We start from the raw sequence: 21,209 nt of genomic DNA, 5'->3' as shown, positions 1-21,209 counted from the left end.
GGTTGGGGCCTTCTCAGTCCTGGCCTCCATACAGCCTGTTTCACGAGATGCACGGGAAGCCAGCAAACCTGCCTTTCCCCTGTAGTGTGATCTGCGGGGGGCGAATGCAACAAGAAACTGAGAGCACATCTCTCTGAAGGGCACACTCACTAGGACCCGGTTCCCACTCTGCCCTCAGCAGCTTTATCCTAATTGTCAGTGGCACTCGGGCCTGCATCACATGGGCTTCTGTGACTCCCAGCATTCATCGGATGAGGGATTTTGCTATTGGCTTGTTCTGCTTCCTTTGTGAACACAGTGTTTGTAATTCATTTTACAGGTAGTTTTAGAAGCTTCACGCCAGTAATGGGGCTTTTGCCCATTTTTCCTGCTTGTTTTGGTCTTTTTTCATTTAGTGACAAAATGAATTAAAGTGTTTTTTTTTGGTTTTCCTTTGTGTGCTTGTTCTGAAAAAAAATTGAGGTTTTCTTTGAACGTGAGAAGAAACTGATGGCTTCATGTTGTCCTCTGACCCGTTTTTATAGCATACGCTGTGCCCCGGGCCAAATGAGTTGCTGAGTCAATAAAACCTAATTTTCAGATATTTATCGCTGTGTTTCCTTTCCTTACTTTCGATTTTTGGGTGAAATCAGTGCACTCACAGAATGACTTGTCCTGGGACCTAGATTCTTAGCTGTATTCACACAGAGCCCTGCCCAAGATTTATGTTTATGATATTATACTGAGTTGTGCCATTTACATGATTAGTTATGTCATTACTTTTAGGCTTAGATGATCCACTTTTGTGATTTGGGCTATGACACAGCGAAATGGTAGAACAAAAATACAGACTTAACAATGAAAATATTTGTATGGAGACAGGTTCCAGACTGTTCACTGAATCCAGCAGAGGTAAACCGACTAACTGCCGTAACTACTAAATATAAAATAGGTGATGAGAATATACTGTACAGCACAGGGAATTATACCCATTATCTTGTAATAACAGATAATGGAATATAATCTTCGTAAGTACTGAATCACTATGCTGTATACCTGAAGCTAACACAATATTATAAATCAGCTATACTTCAATAAAAAAGAAGCGTTAATGGGATTTCTGTGAAAATTATAATTGCTTGCATTGCAAATCTCTGAACACAATTGTTTTAACTCCCCTTTTCCTCTGAAGTCACCAAACCTCCAGGGAGCACACTTTGGGAGCCTTTCCCTACTCTGGATGAGAGCATTTCTAGACCAGAAGTGGTGAATGGGGTACGGGTGGGAGGGGGCTGGCCCTGGGTGACATATAAAGAGAACAAAACCCAGAAACTGAAGAAGTAACAGGTCTGGGCTTCTTGTTTGGGAGAGTTGGGGAATCAGGAATTGAAGCTATGTCTCCTAAGTGTTTCTCTTTCTCCTTCCTCGTCCCTTACAGAGTAAAAGCCAGGGCTCCGTCTTTGTCCGGATCCATGCCCCATGGCAAGTGCTGGCCCGAGAGGCGGAATTCTTGAAGATCAAAGTTCCCACCAAGAAAGTATGAGCATGTTTCTTCTGGGTTTGGGGCCTCCCGAGGGCTGGCTGGATGTGTGAATAGCGTCGGGAACAGGGCCAGCTGGGACCTGGGTTCTGCGGAGTTGGAATCACACTTGTCTCCCTGGGGACGCTAAGTTTGAGACAGTGGAGGAGACAAGGAAGAGATGGGGGGGAGGGGCCGGGCTTGGGAGGTCGTGTCACCTCAGAGCACTGCCAGGACGTGCTCCATGAGAAGCTCACGTTGCCCAGCTTCTTGATTTCTCTGTTACAGCCCCCTTCTCCCTCCCTCCCAGCATGGCCAGGCACTTCTTTAGAGCGAGCGTAGCCATGAGGGCAGACCAGCAAGCCTTGCCGACTGGGCAGGCAGCCTGCGGGGAGAATAGCACCAGGCTTGCCATGAAGACACCTCTTCTGGTTGTGACTCTGTCACTAAGTGTGGTGTGACGGTGGGTTTCTGTAAAATGGAAGATTATTTCTCACTCGGGTTGATCAAAGTCACCTGGGGAAAGTGTTCACAGTGCTTACGCCTGGACCCCGCCTGGGACTTTGATTTAGTTGTCTGGTATGGAATGAGGCTTTGGCATCAGTACTGTGGAAAAAAAAATCCCCAGGAGGTTTTGATGCACATCTGGGTTGAGAGCCACACAGTTCAGATGATTTTTGAGGTCCTTTTCAGCCATTGTAGTCTATGTATAACTTAAAAATTCCCCAAGGAATTCCTGGGTGACAGTTCCCTTGCATAAGAAAATCCAGCAAATACCTCCAAAGATAAAAGAAATGTGTCCACAGATTCACTCTTCTTTTTTTTTTACTAGGTATTTTAGGACAAAGGGGTGGTTATTGACTTTGGCTATTTGGGGCGTCTCTAGAAAGGGCCCTGGAACAGGTGATACTCTAGTTTAACCATAAATGATCTATAGTTGATCTGTCTCTGTCTCTGACACACACACACACACCCCCACACACACCCATCAATAGTTTTACTTCCCAGGTGGTGACCCAGCTTTGCAGAGATCACGACTCCGGCATTCTCACTGCCGTTACCATACATGTTCACTGTCCCCGTCATTAACCGAACTACATATTTGCTGCTTTCTACACAACCGCTGTTACCACCCACCTTCTCTCATCACCATCTCCACTATCAGTAGCCTGGTTAGAGACAGCAAAACATTTGGATTAGCATCACTGGCTATGTGTACACCATCTTCGCTGCAGCAGATCTGCTGTTCCCGTCAAAAATCACTCATCAGATATCGTCATGTGGGATGCTGTATCATGCACCCCTTATTCAAAACGGATGAAGTCTGTGGGTTCTGTCCTTATAGATCTGTTAAGGTGGATAACACATCCACGGCAGGAGGACAAATGACTATTGAACAATGAACAAGCCTGAGCATGAATATTAGCGACAAACATCTTGCCAGTAAAAGGTATATGTTTTGGGGCCACACGCCTGAGTGTCTTGGTTTCATGAGGACCACGCTGTGACCTTCTCCCCTTCAGCTGCACGGCTCAGTTCTCCGTCTCCTGGTTTTTGACCCCTCACTCCCCACACCGCTGTCGCTGTCCTCCGGTGCAGGCACCATCTTGGCTCTGGACCTCCGCCCCTCCTCTGCTGATGGTCTCCCCACTTGATGGCCACGTGACCCAAGTCAGCTGTGGTGGAGGCGTCTGCTTCCCTCTGGGGGTGTCCTCACTTAACCAGCCTTCCCCTTTTCTGTCTCCTGTCTTCCTGCTGCCTTCTATCTATCTATCTATCTATCTATCTATCTATCTACCTATATTTCTTCTCCTTTCTCTGGCTTATCTGAATATCTAACGTTCTCTTAATCTCTTCGGTTTGTAACTTGCTTCCTGTGTTTTTATCTGTGCTCGCTGATCTTTGGAAAGAAGGTGAGCCAACCTTAATGCCTCTGCTATTGCTTCTCTCCCCAGGACAATCCTTTCTGCGGGAAATATAGAGACTTAGAAGAAGTGAGCGTCCTTCTCTCCCCGCTTTGTCCCTTCTCCTTCGCTGGGCTTCCATCCTTCCCTTGCCCTCGTGCTCTTCCATCCCTTCTTCCCTCTCCCTTCCATCTCTCTCCTGATGCCCTGGTGCTATCTCCTAGCCTCCTTCTCTGTTCTTTTTTTTTTTTTTTTTTTTTTTAATTATTTTTTGTTTGCGGTACGCGGGCCTCTCACTGTCGTGGCCTCTCCTGTTGCGGAGCACAGGCTCCGGACGCACAGGCTCAGCGGCCATGGCTCACGGGCCCAGCCGCTCCGTGGCATGTGGGATCCTCCCGGACCGGGGCACGAACCCGTGTCCCCTGCATCGGCAGGCGGACTCTCAACCACTGCGCCACCAGGGAAGCCCCCTCTCTGTTCTTGGAACATCTGACCGCACCTCTCTCTCTGTCACCTCCTCCTTCACCTTGTTCACAGTCTCAGCCCCCAAGTAGTGCTGGTCCCTCTGGTCTCTGCTTGTCCTTCCACAAGCTCGTGCCTGTGGGCGCATAGTTTTCCTTACGTGACACATCTGCCCTCAGAGCTTATGTGCCCCCATACACTAAGCCTATTGGAACTTACCATCCATCGTTTAGGAAGTACCTGCACTTGAATTTGCAGTTGAGATGATTAGAACAAGGACGTATTATGACGCAGCCATCTCTGAATTGCCTTCCTTCTTTTTCTTTTTTTCATTCCTTTTTTTATAATTTAAATATATTTGACGTATAACCTTGTGTAAATTTTAGGTGTACAACATGTTAATTTGATACACTCATAGACTGTAATATGATTGCCACTGTAACGATAACTAGCCTCTCTGTCATGTTACATAATTATCCTTTCTTTTTAGTGACTGGAATCACTAAATTCCGGACTCTTAGCAAGTTTGATGGTTATGGTACACTATTGCTGTGTATATTCACTCTGCTGTGCATTAGATCTCTAGGGCTCATTTACCACCTGTTGCAAGTTTGTACCCTTAAATAGCATCTGTCCTATCCCTCCGCCCCCATTCCCTGGTAACCACCATTTTCTCCTTGTTTTAACAAGTTTGGCTTTTTAGATTCCACGTATAAGTGACATCATACAGTACTTTTCTTTCCTTGACTTACTCACCTGGCATAATGTGCTCCAGGTCCAGCCATGGTGCTGCAAATGTCAGGGTTTCCTTCTTTCTCATGGCTGAATGATATTCCATTATATGTATGTGTGTGTGTGTACTTATATATATAATATGATCTTCTTTATGCATTCACCTGTTGATGGACCCTTAGGTTGTTTCTTCCCCTCCTTCCTTTTTATTTTGGAGGCATAGGGTGGTAGACACTGCATCAGTCGAGTCCTCGGAAGACTGGGCTTCTAGCCTTGGTTCTGCACTCACTTGTTGTGTGATTTGGGGATGTCACCTCATCTTCCAGAGCCTCAGTTTCCTCATCTGTGATGTGGGAATAGTAACACCTCCCCTGTTTTTCTTAGAAGGTTGTTGTAAGAATCCAGTTCTTGACTAGTGCTATGGAAACACAGGAGTTTACTACCGTGTCTGTGTTCTCAGACATTTATATGCGTATTCTCAATTCCTAGTTCCCCAGTCACCTTCCCTCCTGACGGAATAGGCAGCCAACACTGATGGAGCTCCCAGAGGAAGGGAGTCCATGGAGAGACCCTGAAGGGCTCAGAAACCATCAGAGCCCTCAGAGTCTCCAGCCAAGGGCACAACAGGAAGAAGGCACACACCCAGACATCCCAGCACAGATTAAATACTGTGTCAAGTAGCAGCCCATTAGCACAGCACAGATTCTGTCTGGGAGAATGCCGGTCCAGGGAGCAAAGCCAGGTGGTGGCCCTGATGAGCATCAGATGTATCAGAAGGAACTTTTCACCGTAGTGTCTAGGCCCCGGACTCCACACAGGTGGACCGTTCTGGCATCCTCTGCGGGCTCAGCCGCAGGGCCCCAGATCTCCTTTGTAGTCACAGAATGCAGCGGCTTGTAATTGACCTCCCAGGGGGTGTCGTAACCACAAGAGGGGGATATAACTGGGTATGCCGGGTGAGTGGGATGCCGATTCCAGGGGTGGGTGAGACCCAGTTCCTGGGGTGAGAAAGGAGCATGGTGGTGAGGACGAGATGGGGCCGTCTGCAGGGCTAGCGCTGAGTCCAGTGGCGTTTTCCCCTCTTTTTTTTTTTTTTTTTTTTTTTTTTTTTTTTGTGGTACGCGGGCCTCTCACTGTTGTGGCCTCTCCCGTTGCGGAGCACAGGCTCCGGATGCGCAGGCCCAGCGGCCATGGCTCACGGGCCCAGCCGCTCCGCGGCATATGGGATCCTCCCAGACCGGGGCACGAACCCGTATCCCCTGCATCGGCAGGCGGACTCTCAACCACTGCGCCACCAGGGAGGCCCTCCCCTCTTTTTAATGGGCTTGGGAAGTGACTACGATGAGAGTAAACCACATTTGCAGACAGCCAGGTCCTGGCGTCAGGGGCGGGCGGGGAGCAAGACTGAGGCATGGGGTGGCGTCAGTCAGCATCCTCCGGGCTGATGGAGGCCGATGGAGGTTTGGATCATAACTCAGCAGGGTCCCGAGAGACCGGGAAGATGGGGAGGAAATCACAACATAAGATCTCCAACCTGGATGAATCCTTAGTAATGCGTCCAGGGACACGGAGTCCTGAGCACAGATATTAACCATGGGGTGGGTGGGGGGGGGGAGTCTGGGAAGGAAGGCTTTGTTTTCCAAAAACAACAACAGAAGAGCCAGTATTTTGTGAGGGACACTCGGCATCCTTGCACAGGAAGGGGGCAGGAAGGCCTGGCCTGAGCAACCTGGGACGGTTTGAAATGGATGCTTTCTCACCTCTGTTCTTTACCAAGGTGGTCAATATCTATGTTGATTTATCACTGACTTTTTTATATATACGAATGAGCACCCCGCCTCCGGGAGAACTGATGAGGACGAGGTAACAGAGTCCGTTCTGGTCACATTAACGAAAGCGTGTTCAGCCAGCCAGAGGCCACTAATTTCGGAGGAAAGGACATGCCTGGGATGGGTGCAAATCGCTTTCGTCCAGTCTGTCAAAGTTTTCGTTGCTTTGTTGATAGAATGATTGATATTACAGGGGTCACGTTTGCTGTCCCCAGGAGCCTGTAAGGACTTTAGCTTACGAGTTCTTCGCATGCGTGTAGATGCTGTTCACCTCCAGCCGGTGGTACCTTTATAGGAACGCAGGCTCAGAGCTCCCCTCATCTCCCAGACAGGACTAATGAGAGCCGTGGAGGGCTGCCGTAAGGAGAAGGGACCATGTATTCGGAGGCCTATCACAGAGGCGTAGCCTGTCTTACTGCTGTTTTCGGTATCGTCATTCGCGTGTGACGTGTGTAGGGTGCACAGCTGGCACCGGATCGACACTGCTTCTCCCTGCTAGTTCTCTCCCCAGCAGCATTTGCAGTGTTGGGTCCAGTTCCTGAAATCTGCCCAGGCAGCCAGCGGCCCAGATGGGGACTCGCTGTAGAGGCAGGAATAGGTGGCCTCTGGACTGCGTGCTGGAGGACTCCTGTTTCTTAGAGCGTGGGTCCTTGGGGCATCGGTAAACATAATGGCTCCATGTGCGAGGTCTGCAGTGCGGTCACGGGGAAAGCCAACAGGAAGATTGCTCAGGCCCCATGGCACAGAGGCGAGAGCTCGAAGGCGCCCGTTTCAAAGGACAGACAGCCGGTGGGACAAGTGGAGACCTTGAGCTCCACCCCTTGCTCTCCCTCCACGAATCTGGGTTATGTGATTCACATCTCAGCCTATTTCCCCAAACAGGACTTGAGATGGATTACGACCAAAAGCATAAATACAAATGGATCATTTTGAAAGGGGACAAATAAAAAAGAATAATTAATTTGGGGGGACGTGGGAAGTGCAGGGGAAATAATGATTGTAGAAATAAGAAAATAAGGGTGATGGATGCAAGTGAGACAAATACATTCTGAGCTTCCTGGTAGCCAAGGCAGAAAGGACTAGGATTTACATAATCTGCAGAAATAAGCATCTGTTTGGTGAAAGGAGGCAAACTTTTTCCTGTTGCTAAAGCATAATTTTATGTAAAGGACACGAACAATATAAGGGACATATTTTCAGTAAATGTGAGTTTTTTATAAGGTGCTGGAATGTTCTTCCTATGGCCATTTCTTAAATTGATTCTGGGTAGAAACTGAGGATGTCATGTTTAACTGTAGTTCAGGAAAGGTTGTACTACCAAGTTATGTAGGTAGATTTCTGCTGCGCTAACTCAATTCAGGGATAAAGGTTAGAGCAGAAATGCCATTCAGGCTTTAATTCTCTCCGTGGAATCCATGTTTTGAAATCTTTTTTTTTAATCTACTAAACTGCATTTATTAAGGAATAATTCATCTTCTCATTTCCATGAACTGAAAACATATAGAACTGCCGTTAAGCATTTTCTGATGAGTGTGAGAAAATCAGTATTACCACGTTGGACTAATATAATTCCAGTTAAAAAGCAGAGAAACGTGACATTTTAGTTAGCTCGAGTGGCCCCTTAGGAGGAAAACATTAATTCCATTAAGCTTTGTAAATTATTGGAAGTTGTTCTCAGTAACCTATTACTGGCTTTCTAGACATTCTGATCTGGTAACCATGACTTCTGCAAAAGTTGCACGGGAAGACCCTCCCCCAGATTCTGGTGTCCACCCAGCTTCAGGGGCCGCTCAGCCAGCCAGGACCCGAGCACCTCTGCCTTCTCAGTTATCCAGATGTGAGGCTTGGATTAGTAAGGTTTCTCTAGAGAAACAGAACTAACAGGATATGTGTATGTACATATATTTTAGATATATATATATATATATATATATATATATTTATTATGAGGAATTGGCCCAGGAGAGTATGCAGGCTGGGAGGTCCCATGGTCTGCTGCTGGCAAAGGTGGAGCCCCAGGAGAGCTGATGGTGTAAGTTCCAGTCCAAATGCCAGTAGGCTCGAGCCCAAGAAGAGCCAGTGTTTCAGTTTGAATCTGAAGGCAGGGAAAGGCTGATGTCCAGGTCAGCAGGCAGAAGGAGTCCCCTCTTGGAGGAAGGTGAGGCTTTTTATTGTGTTCATGTCTTCAACGCATTGGATGAGGCCCACCCACATTGCAGAGGGCTGTCTTTTTCATTCAGTCTACCCACTCAGATGGTAATCTCATCGGAAAACACCCTCAAAGACACACCCAAAAGAACGTTCAACCCAATGTCTAGGCATCCCTGTGGCCCAGTCAAGTTGACACGTGAAATTAGCCATTGCAAGGCTTGTACTTTTTTAAATTAAATTAAATTATTTTTTGGCTGTTTTGGGTCTTTGTTGCTGCGTGCGGGCTTTCTCTAACTGCAGTGAGCGGGGGCTACTCTTCTTTCCGTTGCACGGGCTTCTCATTGCAGTGGCTTCTCTTGTTGCGGAGCACGGGCTCTAGGCGCACGGGCTTCAGTAGTTGTGGCACGTGGGCTCAGTAGTTGTGGCTCGCAGGCTCTGGAGCACAGGCTCAGTCATTGTGGCACACGGGCTTAGTTGCTCTGCAGCATATGGGATCTTCCTGGACCAGGGCTTGAACCTGTGTCGCCTGCATTGGCAGGCAGATTCTTAACCACTGTGCCAACAGGGAAGCCCAAGGCTTGTACTTTTAAGGTCTGTAATCCTCTTTGTAGTGGGTTGAGTAGTGGTGTCCAGAAAAGACATGTCACAGTCCTAAGCCTGGAATTTGTGAATTTGATCTTATTTGGAAAAAGGGCCTTCACAGATACAATTAGTTAAGGATCCCGAGAAGAGATCATCCTGGACTTAGTGGGGGGACTCGATTCCAGTGACAGGTGTTGTAATAAGAGAAAGAGATTTGAGACACACAGACACGGGGGAGAAGGCCATGTGAAGACAGAGGCAGAGACTGGAGAGATGTGGCCTTGAGCCGAGGAGTGCCTGTGGCCATCAGAGGCGGGAAGAGGCAAGGAGGCGTTCTCCCTTAGAGCCTTTGGAGGGAACGTAGCCCTGCCGAGATCTTGATTTCAGACTTGTGGCTTTCATGACTGTGAGAAAGTAAACTTCTGTTGTTTGAAGCCACCCAGTTTGTGACATTTTGTTATGGCAGCCGTAGGAAACTATTACAGCGTTCCCCTGGGCAGGAGAACAATAAGTAGACAGTCCTAGACCTGGTTCTCTGATAGGCTTGTTGGCTTGCTCTGCATCCCAAGAATCCACTTTGCATCTTCTAATTTTTTTTTTTTTTTTGCGGTACACGGGCCTCTCCACTGCTGTGGCCTCTCCCGTTGCGGAGCACAGGCTCCGGATGCGCAGGCTCAGCGGCCATGGCTCACGGGCCCAGCCGCTCCGCGGCATGTGGGATCTTCCCGGACTGGGGCACGAACCCGTGTCCCCTGCATCGGCAGGCGGATTCTCAACCACTGCGCCACCTGGGAAGCCCAGGCTTGCTCACTTCTTGATGCTGGGTTTTGAGGGTGTTGAGAGGAGTCTTTGTACAAGCGTCCTTCTGCATCTCCTTGGATGTCTCACATTCCGTCCTGCTTTGATGAGATTGGAGAGTCTAGGCGAGGCTCAATTTAGCACGGATTGTGGAAGGACACTCACTGTGGCTAAGAAGAGCTGCTTATTCAGTGCACAACTGTTTTTCCATTTATAGTTCTGTTTCTAAGGATGATTGTTGGTTTAAGTGAAAACTTCTGCCTTGGTAAGAGGTATCTGTAAATAAGGGTGTTAGCATGTTTAAAGCTTGAAACATTTCATAATTCTTACCTTTGACTCTGAGGAGAAAGGTTCATAAAGCCACGCTCGATGATCAGTCTGTGATCAGTCAGAACAAAATATCTGAAAATGAAAAATCTTGTAACCATAGATACAAGTTGATAAATAGATAATTAAATGAATTGAGTAAATAGATAATTAAATGAAATGAATTAAATATAGCTAATGCTTCCTATGTGCTGTGTGCTTTGCTAAGAACCTTACGTGCATTATTTGTTTTTATCCTCACAGCAGTATTAGCTTTAGCCCCATTTTATAGATGAGGAAACTGAGGCTCAGAGAGTTTAATAAACTTATCTGAGGTCACACAGCTTCAAGGAGGTAGATGGAGGACTCAAACTCACTTTGTCTGACTCCAAAGCCATGCTCCTACCCTCTCACTTTAGTGAAGAAGCTATACCTGGGCTGGAGGTGGCATGGTCTCAAAGTGTATTACTGTAGAATGATAGCCTTTTGTTTAAAAAATTTTCCATGGTCTAACAAACTGTAGAAACACTAAATATTAAAATTTATTTGACCAATTAAAAGTTCTAAAAACCCTGCAGTAAAGGAAATGGTTCAACTTTGTTCAGCCCTCTTCCTGCTGAATGCCTGTTAATATCTTAGGGAACCAGTGGTCTGTAGAATGTACTGTGCAGTAATCCTAGGCTGGCGTGAACCAGAGCTGTAGCTGTTCACACTGGTCAGTTCTGGGTGGGACCTCCCCTTGCTGTCACTGCCGGTCCCCAAGCATTTGTTTTTAATAGCAGTGGAGCCGAGAGGGTTGGGTTTATATTTGATATCTTCATGGGCTTTTTGGCGCCTGCTCTTTGATTGCCGTTTAGATAGGCTGGAAAGAGCACAGAACACTCTGACTTATACTTTTTTGTTTTCTGTAATGCTTCTCATCTTCAAAATTCAGAAAAAAATGAATCGGTGCCACCTCCATGCCCTTGTATCCCTGCGGAACCTGAGATGGCTCCTGGCCAACTTGCGGGCACGCACTCAGGCCTGGCAAGACCGCAGGCCACGGGCTGTTAGCAGACAGGCCCGACTCAGGGCTCACAGACAGTGATGCCCAAAATAGGAAAACGTGTAATGGGAAATGAACTTGAATTTTTAAAAATTAACTTGTTTTTAGGCTCATGATTGAAAAAAATGGAAAGAGAAGTGGTGCTTTTCTCTTTGAAAGCCTCAAGTCATGTCCAGCTGAACTGGGGCAGCTCCTGCCAGATGGGCTGGCTGGGACCCTGGGACCTGGACCCTGTGCGGGTGGCGCTGAGAGCAGAGGGCAGTGGATAGAATTTGTCATCCAATGTTGGGCCCTTCTGAGGATGAGAGAGCTACTCATAATCCTGCCAGGACAACGGTGGTAAGCCAGCATGTGGGAGTGGGCGGCCTGGCTTGGCCGTGGCTGCCTCTGGGGGTGGATGGGAGGGGCCTGCGGGAGGAGAGAGGGAGACAGGAGGAGGAGGCAGTCAGCTTCTGGTACCTGGAGCTCACAGCAGAATTCTTCTTACCCAGGAAGAGCTGGCCTCAGTGCTGTGCTGGTGCATAACGGCTCTTGAGATCTGGTACATTTTCAGAAACTTTGCAAGCTGGTCTTTGCACCATTGGTGATTGAAATTGGCCACGGTGGGCGTACTTACACCACGCAAACCAGCGAAGGTTGCAAATCAGCCACTCGACCCTCCACACCCAGGTGGTTGGTAAGCGTTTACCAGCTTACAGTGATCAGAGCCCCAAGAATGGGGACAGGGTGCACAGTCAAAGAGTGCCATCGTGGACTAGAGCTGTCCTGTGCGGGGACAGGCCGGAACCCGAGGGTGTCGTGTGACCCCTGCCATGGGTATTAAAGGGCTACTGGTCGGAGAGGGGCCGGGAATGATGCTGTCTCCGCAGGGCCTCTAAATGGATGCCGTGTCTGTCACCTCTGACACAGAAAGGAACTTCCCACCACTGCCCACTTCGGCACTCCGCCCCAGGCACACCGATCCTCCAAAAATACCAAGCCTGTTTCCCTCTCAGGGCCTTTTGCTTGCCCTTCCCTCTGCCTGGGGACCTCCAGGTAGTGCAGGACGCCTTGTCCCACCACAGCGGGGTCTCTGCCTGGACAGACATCCCCGACCGCCCTGTGTGAAGTGGACCCTGTCTCTCTCGATCTTCCTCCTCTTGTTGTTTTCTTTCTAACACTCAGCGCTGCTGGGTACTGAGTAGCATATTTGTATCTTTGTTTTATTGTCCCCATCGGCACTACACTGGAAGCTCCAGGAGGGCAGGGGGGTTTCGCCCTGTCGGCAGCACCTAGAACAGGGCCTGGTACAGAGCAAGCACTAAATCAGTATTTGTTAATGAATGAACAAATGGATCACACGTACCAGGCCTGATTCATCGGTGGTGGCTTACTGGAGAGTGATGCCGAGATGGGTTCTGAAGCTCCATCCAAGGGCATTGGAAGGAGTGCCGTGATCCCTCAGGGCTGTCTGTAAGGTCGGGGGAGATAGCACCATGGTACATGTACCATAGCGGCCGTCCCTGATCTGGGTCCTCAGTAGCCCCTTCAGTTACCAAAAGCATTTAGGAAGAGTGTAATTGTACCCGGAATGGCTGTGTATAAGGGGTCCTAGCCCTTTGAAAGGTCACATTTTTCATCCACCCATCCATCCATCCATCTATCCATCCATCCATCTATCCATCCATCCACACAGTGAATAGTTATTGAGTATCACTATGTCTGAGATACTCTGCTGATGGCAGGTGATGCAGTGGTGACTGCAACTGGTCCTGGCCCCATGTGGCTTCGGCGTGGGGAGGATTCAGAAGTCAGGTAGCTGTTGATGAGCTTGGAGGCACCAACAGAAGAAAAAGAGCAGGTCAGACAAAGAGCCAACCAGAGGAGACCAATTTTGATGGGGGCCAGGGTGCAAGAAGGGGCCATCTGAACTGAGACCAGAGGGCTGGGTAGGAGTTTACCAGGTTGGGGGGCAGGTGAGAACCTTTCTGGGCTAGGGAAGGGCATGTCCTCCAGCCCCAAGGTAAGAAAACCCCAGCCCGTGCGGGGAACCGGGAGGAGGCGAGGCCAGTGCGCGCGGCGTGGAGACTGCGGGCGGTGGGTAGGGCGGGGTGACGGCCGAGCTTCTGGAAGGAGGCAGGAGGCATGGCTCAGAAGGGGGCTTGTTTGTCAGCCCTGTAAGTAGCTGGGAGTTCTCCCACATTTTAAAAGTCAGCAAACATTCATTCATGTGTAGAGGACATATTGAAACAGAATTAAAAGCCATAAGTGAATCCAGAGTCAGACCTTGGAGAATGTGCATCTTGTGACTATGTCACTGGCTGCATTCGGCGAGGCCGTGGATGGGAAATTGACCCGTAGGCACTGGTGGGGGATGGAGGGGCTGATGAGCTCCTGTTCTTGGTGCGCCCACAGAGGCTCCTTTGGGCTCCAGTTTGCAGCTGAGCTTCGTGGCTCCTGGTGCTGCTTGCATTTGGATGGGTGGGTGGTTTAACACTCGCTCGCGTGGGTAACTGGGCTTGTGCACGGAGCTCCTCCGATCCGGGTTCGGTGCATGCACGTCTGCGTGCCTCCCTCCCTCTGCCTGTCCCCTCAGGCGCCAACGGGGCGTGAGAACAGCGGGCCTCTTCTGCTGCATCGTTAGCTTCTCTTCCTCATAACTTCTTTAGTCCGGAGGCGTCCACCCCGGTCCAGCTTGCAGAGGCACCTTCCACACTGTTTGGCTTCCCTGTGTATCTGAGCCTTTTGAAATGAAAGGTGAGCAGGTGATCATCTTCCGCTCGGTCAACCCTCTGTTACCCAGTGACCAGAGGTGCAGAGGAAAGCACAGAAACATTGAAAGGGGAAGACAGTCTGGGTTAGTGTCTGTTGGGCCGTGGGGTGTAAGCAGACACACGTGCTCACAGCTGGGCTTGCTCTCCACCTTTACGCCTGGTTGCTGCTTTTCCTGCTGACTTTTCCTACGAGTTGCAGAGAGAGGCCCTCTTAGATCACTGCAGATGAGGGACTCATGGATAATCAAGATTATTTTATTTAGATCTCATATGGTTATTCCCTCCCCTTGATCTTTGGGGGGTGGTCATTGAATCTCCTAGTGTTTGCATGACATCGGGTACGCTAGTAAAACTTTCCATGCCTGTTTCTTTACCTGTAAAATGGGGACAGCAGCCCGTACCTGTCCATGATAGACAATCACTACAGCCTCAGTTCCTTGCATCCTGGGAAGGAACGTGATTCCGATGCAGGAAGGAAACAAATTAGCCCTGAGACCACACTGCCGTGCCCCTCTGGAGGGGAGAGGCTGAGGGAGACGGGGGAAGAAAGAAGAAAAGAAGGCCTTTCAGTAAACCTCTTAGCTTGTGACAATGAGGCCAAAGTGGACTTTTATGAGAACCACATTTGAGCCCTGGAATAAAAAATAAGAGCAACATACTTTAAAAATTATTTATGATTTTAAGCACATGAAAGGCGTATCGTGTACCCGGGGAGGGTGTAATGGGGAACAGCTGGTGAACATGTGTCTTGCCATTTCTGAGGATGTTCCTCATTCTCCACTGTCCAAGAACAACAGTAATAACGATGCTTCTGCTGGTTGTATTAACGATACCAAAGAGGATGGGGGCGCCTTTCGTGGACCCTGTGGAACGCGGGGGAAGAGCCAGGCCGCCGAGCTTGGTGCAGGCCGAGAGGGAGCCTTCTGCCTTCTTTGGGGACCACGCAGCCCTTCCAAGGATCCGAGGTTTAAGAAGAGAGCCTGGATAGGGGAGTCAGGAAGCCTGGGTTCCAAGGCCTGGTTTCACCCCTGACGCTGGCAATTCCCTGCCCCTCTGAGTCTCAGTTTCCCTGTCTGTCACATAGCGAGGATAACACTGCTGGGTGGGCCTGGCTTGCCGAGTCTTCTGGACCCTGGTGACATGGAGCCTGTGGGATTCCAGGGTGAGCATCCTGCGTGTGGAGGGGTCATCCTCATCGCCATGCTTCTTCAGCTTCTGGCACAAGCAACCAGTCCACCCCCAGGCTCAGCGCCTGGCACCCAGGAGGTGCCCAGACGTGTCTGTGCTGAGAATGAATGTGTCTTTTTCGTTAAATGTCTAAAACCAAAGAAGGTTACACTTGGATGGTACTTTCAAAGCCATTTAGTCAAGTTCTGTCTTTTATGATTTGAGAGGTGGGTCTGGAGCGGGGCTCAGCCTCGGGCTAATATCCCCACTGGTGAGTGGACCCCAGGACTCTACCCAGCACCCCTCGAATGGTGAGCTTTCCATCCTGGCTGGTGGGGAGAGGGGCTGTTCCCAACCCTTGCAGATGGGCTTTCTCCAGCGCCCTGTAGCTTCCTCACACCCCGCTGCCCAGGGCTCCAGGAGGACTGTCTGTAGGATTCTTCATGAAGCTCTGTCCCCTTGGCTGCGCTGTCCTGGGAGCTCTGGTTGCCCTGGTCTCCCCAGACCTACCGCCAAGGCTCCTCAGACCAGGGAGTGTATGGGCCTCCACCTGTTTTCCCCTTCCTGCCCCTCAGCCCTGTACCTCTCTCTAGGCAGTGAGCTAGAGCGATCCCAGGAGTCACCATTTTCATTTCCTGTCTCTCAGGAACTTGTTACTGCTCAATGTCCAGTTTCTTGAAAACTGCTTTCTTAGTCTATTTGGGCTGCTCTAACAAAATACCACAGACTAGGGAGGCTTGGACACAACAGAACTTCTCACAGTTCTTCTGGAGGCTGGAAGTCTGAGACCAGGGTACCAGTCTGGTTGGGTGAGAGCCCCCTTCCTGGTTCATAGCTGGCACTTTCTTGCTGTGTCCTCACATGGCGGAAGGGGCTGGGAGCTCTCTGGGGTCTCTTTTATAAGGGCACCAATTGCATTCACAAGGGCACCACCCTCATGACCTAATCACCTCCCAAAGGCCCCACTGTCCAATAGCCATCACGCTGGGCATCAGGATTCAGGCTATGAATTTTGCAGGAACACAAACATTCTGACCACAGCAACCATTATTTCATGTTTTTTTTTTCCTCTGGGTGTTTTGGTTGGTTCAGGTAGGGTAAATCTGGTCCCTATTACTCCATCCTAGTGGGAAGTGGAAGTTCCCCAATTCTCTCTTTAGAGATGAAGAATCTGAGAGGGAGAGCCACTTGCCCAGAGTCACACAGCTCGTTAGCATCAGAAAGGACCAGGACCCAGGTCATTCACTCCGTAGACATTAGTGTGCTCCTCCTGTGTGCACAGGGCATGCTCCCTGCTCCCCAGATGCCCACAGTCTGCTGGGGAGACAGACGCGTGAACCATGAGTTAGAGATGAGTGTGGCAAACGTTATGACACAGGTATTCGTTCACAGAATGCTAAGGAAGCATGACAGCAGGCGAGTGGCTAAAGAGGGCTTCCTGGGAAAGCTGGTACTTGAGCCCAGCGGAGGAGAAGGAGGGTAATTCAGGTGGAGAGGGAGGGGAGACGTTCTAGGAATAGGTACGACACGTGCAGAGGCACAGCGGCAGGAAGCAGGTCCTTTGTCCTCCAAACTTAGCATCCATGGTAGCGTGCATGGGGCCACCCGCCGTGTTTGACTGTGGGCATGGGCCGTGTGTCAGCCCGGGTGTGTGTGTAGGGCCTCCATCAGGGCTGTGGGGTGGAGGTCGCCTTGACGGTTCTGGTGGGACTCTGGGACTTTTGCACCGTTTATATTTTTCCTGGAGGTAAATGATGCTATTTGTAGGACTTAGGAGCACCCCTCCCCCCATCAAGGAACAGTCAGAATTTATCCTGGTCCCATTCCTGGTCCCTCCAAAAACATGCCACAGACCCCGTTCCCCTTGGCCCGATTCTCTAGGGAGCTCGGCCAGACCCACTGCTAAGAGAAGGTTCAAGACCATCTCGGAGGTGCTCAGCTAACTGTCTTCCAGGACAAGGCCCTGGGGCAGGTGCTGGTTGTTAATCCGCATGGACTGAATACAGGCCCTCCTGGCCTCTGCCGGGCCCGGGCAACCCCGCACGCCCTTGCAGCTGGTGCCGACAGGCCGGGAGACCTCTCGGCCGGCCAGTGGCTTTGGGCTGTGGCTTTATTCCCCATCCTGGTTTCCTTCTACCAGGGCCTGTTGCCCGACGACTGTTCTGTCCCCGGCCTGGGCTCCTGCAGTGGCAGCACCTGCTGTCATCAATGCTGGGTCCCCAGAGATTTATCCTTCGTTCGTTCGTTTAACCATAGGGGATGGTTTGCACAGTGTCCTGCCTTCGTGGAGATTGTTTGGTGGGGAGGCTGGACATGAATCAAATAATCATTCAAATAAATGTAAAATCACAACTACCATAAGTGCTGTGAGGGAGAGGAATTTGGGCCCCCGAAATGCTGTGAAGATGGGACTTGACCTTGTCTGGAAGCCAGGAGAGACTTCCCCCAGGAAGTGACAATGGAGTGAGAACTCAAGTGTGAACAGAGGTTGGTGAGGGGGAGGGAGAAGGCGAGGGGTATAGAGTACTAAAAATACTGCCCGAGGCTGGTGGCTGGGTGCAGTGAGCAGGGGACTGTGGGGCAAGGAAAAGGTGGAGACTTCTACAGGACCCCCCAGGCTGTGTGGAGAATTTTGGTTTTTATCATAAGAGCAGTGGGTAATGGTTGTAGACTTTTCCGCAGGGAGGTGACATGATCAGATTTTTGCTTCAGAAACGTCACTCTGGCTCCAACGTGGAGACCGAATTAGAGGTGGACAAAAGTAGGGTTGCCAGATAAAATACAGCATTGCCTAGTTAAATCCAGAGTTCAAATAAACAATGAATACTTTCTTTAGTATCCACATAAGTATGTCCTAAATACTGCAGCGGATATACTTATACAAAAAAATTATTGTGGCTCTAGTATAATTTTTTTATGTGAGTATGCCCTCCAGTTGTCTTTTTTAATGAAAATATTGTTTCCTTAAAAGTTAAAATTTATTGTTTACCTCAAATTCACATTTAACGGGACTTCTTGCATTTTGATTTGTTAAATCTGGCAGCCCTAAGCAAGAGAGGTGGCAAGCCCGTTATTGCTGTAGTTGAAGCCTCCTTAGACTAGGAAACGAGAGGTGGACATGAGGAGAAGTGGACAAAGGAGAAACACCCTCGGTCGGTCCAAGTCTGTCGTTCCGAGGCATCTAGGATGCAGAGCCAGCCAGCTTCCCTCCTGCTCTGAAACTTGAATTGCCACGCACACGCCCTTTACAGACGCATGGTTACGGGTGTGGTGAACACGCCGCAGGACACGTGGCCGCTTGGAACCTGCCCTGAATGACCTATGAGATGTGTTGGGGCACGGTGAAGGGGTCATCTTTCTGCCCCTATCCCTCCAGGCCCAAGGATGCCCCAGAGGTGAGCTCTTTGCATCTAAGTGACCGATGGCAGGAGGGTCAAGAGCTGTATGACAGTAGGGGCCGTAGGGTAAGTTGCACTGTTTTTCCCCCGACGATGACTCACGTCGTGGCAGAGGAAGAGTAGAGTGAAGCAGCCAAGGTCGCAGGCTCTGCTACGAGGTTCCGAGGCTCCAGCACTGGATGACACTCTCTGTGTGATCTTGACTGAGGTTCTTAATCCCTCTCGGTTTTTAGAGGCACGTCTTTAAGATCAGTGCTGATGTACATCAAGCCAGGTGCATAGGAGATGCTTAGAAATGGTCTGTGCTCCCAGAAGTAAACGGTCCCCTCGTTTCAGAAGGCTGGCTCCTTCTCTGTGCAGAACCCCGCCTGATGAATTTCTTGATCCACAGCTCTGATGTTTTCCTTGTTCACACCCTTCACTGACTTCCCGTTGCCTCGTGCGGCGGGATCTCCATGCACTGGTCTCCATGTGCCTTTCTGCCGTGAACCGTCACGATTCCCCCATCAGAACCCGAGCACCAAAGAACCAGGCTGTAAACCCTTCTTAAATCCAGCTTGAGCTTTTTTACTTTTTTGGTTGGCTTGGAATGTCTTTGCTGATATCTGTTAGAGCCTTATTCATTAAAAGTATGTATAAGGTGAGGTTAATAGAAGTATGATCAAAGAAGATGAAACACGTGTAGAGACTAAAATAAATGCCCATCACTAGGGAAGTGACTAAACAAATTAGAACTCGTACCCACTGTGTCATATGGTGCCTTCATGAAGGTAGTTCTACGTGGACTGACTTGGAAAGACATGTACTCGGGATATATTGCTAAATGAGAAAAGCAAATTGTAGAATTATACCATCGTACCTGTGAAGTATGATCACAGGTGTGTTTGGAAAGGGATTCAGTTCCATATAATATGTATGGAGAGAGTCAGTATAAAACATACTCCAAATTGTGAATGGAGATTTCCTCTGGAGTGGAGGATGGGATGGGATTGGAAGTGAAAGGAAGCTGTTAACGTTAGTTAATATACTTTTTGGTTTTGGTCCCTTTTTTTTTTTTTTTTTTTTTGGCCACACCGCATGGCATGTGGGATCTTAGTTCCCTGGCCAGGGATTGAACCCATGCCCCCTGCAGTGGAAGTGTGGAGACTTAACCACTGGACCGCCAGGGAAGTCCCTGGTTTTGGTTTCTTTGTTTACTAGAACTGTGTTAATTTTGTGATTGAAATTAAGTCAAAATGCATAGAAAAGTGTGTCAGAAGAAATAAATAAACCGGGCTTGTGTTTCGGTTGTTAGATTGGGGAGGTTCTCCCCCTTCCCACTGATTATCATGATTTTATTAAAGAACAGAAAAACAAAAGAAGGTTACCTTTCTGTTCAGGTCCCAACGGAAATGCTGCTCTCCTTAGGAAGCACTTTGCTGATTCTTCAGCTGGATGTGCTGTCTCCTTTCTTTGAGCCCTCAAAGCATTTTGAGTGTCTTTTGTGGCATTTATCTCCATCGATATTACAAGTGTCTTGTACATGTTTTACAGCCTCTCTAGATTTAAGCATCTTAAGGATATCTTGATAGAGAACACAGCCGGCTTTCAAGTCGGAGGATCTGGATGTGGCTCTTATTCTGGTCATCTACTGCAGCAGGACAAACTAGCCCCAGCTTAGTCAGTAAGACACAGCCATTTTATTCTGTCTTACGAATTTTTGCTCAGTATCTTGAGCAGAGCTAGACGGGGTGATTCTTCTCCACGTGGTGTTGACTGGGGTCATTTGGTGGTATCTGGCTTGGGGTTGGGCTGGACAGGAATGTCCAAGAAAGCCTCCCTCACACGCCTGATGCTTGGCAGGGCAGGCGGAAGGTTGGGCTCAACCTCGTCCTTTCCCTGTCTGAGCCCTCTCCACGTGTCTCCTCAGACTTCCTGCAGGCGGCTCAGAGCTTCCAGAGACCAAGGAAGACCAAGGCAGGAGCCGCCCATCTTCTTAAAGGGTGGAACTGGCATAGTGTCCCTTCTGCTGCACTGGTCAGGCAGCCCCAGGGCCCATCCAGACTTAAGGGGGTGGAAACAGAGATGCCACCTCTTGAATGGAGAAGTTGTATGGAGAAAAAAATCTGTGGCCATTGTTAAGCCACCAGAGCTTTGCTATGACAAGTACAACCTCTGTGTCTCGATGACAACATCCGTCAGTTAGAAAGACCAGAAGCTATCGTGTATGCAGACGCACTCTGTACGCTATGATAAACCATAGGTACTATAAATACCAGTGATTATCTTGGTACTGACGCGGTGCTTTACTCAAGGCAGGTACTCACTAGATGCTTAGTACTTTGAAAGCAGACTCATTTATCAGATGTCTCCTAAGAAGAGCACAAGAGAAGTGATGCTGGATCATCACGTAGGGGCGTGGTCTGGTTGTAGAGTACAGACTTGGGATTGGGTTGACACAAGTTAGATCCAAGCAGTCGCCCAGTTGCTATCTGTGTGACCTCTGTTGACTCATCTCACTTTTTTGAGCCTTAATTTCCTCATCATAACAGGAGAGTAAATATATATTATCTAGCTGGCTGGGTGCAGTGTGTGTTGGAGCTCA

The 21,209-nt window shown here is 49.2% G+C and overlaps 1 protein-coding gene across 2 annotated transcripts in view; it reads left to right on the top strand.

Moving 5' to 3' along the window:
- Positions 1-21,209, top strand: part of ANO2 (anoctamin 2) — a gene marked incomplete at both ends in the record, with an annotated part of 339,298 nt that overhangs the window by 57,043 nt on the left and 261,046 nt on the right. For both annotated transcript variants that reach the window (XM_081247877.1, XM_081247876.1), the window contains one exon: positions 1,418-1,516. In XM_081247877.1, the coding sequence (XP_081104003.1) occupies positions 1,418-1,516 (99 nt within the window). The remainder of the gene's footprint in view (positions 1-1,417; positions 1,517-21,209) is intronic.

This window comes from Mesoplodon bidens (genome assembly GCF_964165515.1).
Source record: "Mesoplodon bidens genome assembly, chromosome: 11".
In the NCBI taxonomy this organism is placed as follows: domain Eukaryota; kingdom Metazoa; phylum Chordata; class Mammalia; order Artiodactyla; family Ziphiidae; genus Mesoplodon; species Mesoplodon bidens.
This window is presented reverse-complemented; position numbering and strand designations above follow the sequence as displayed.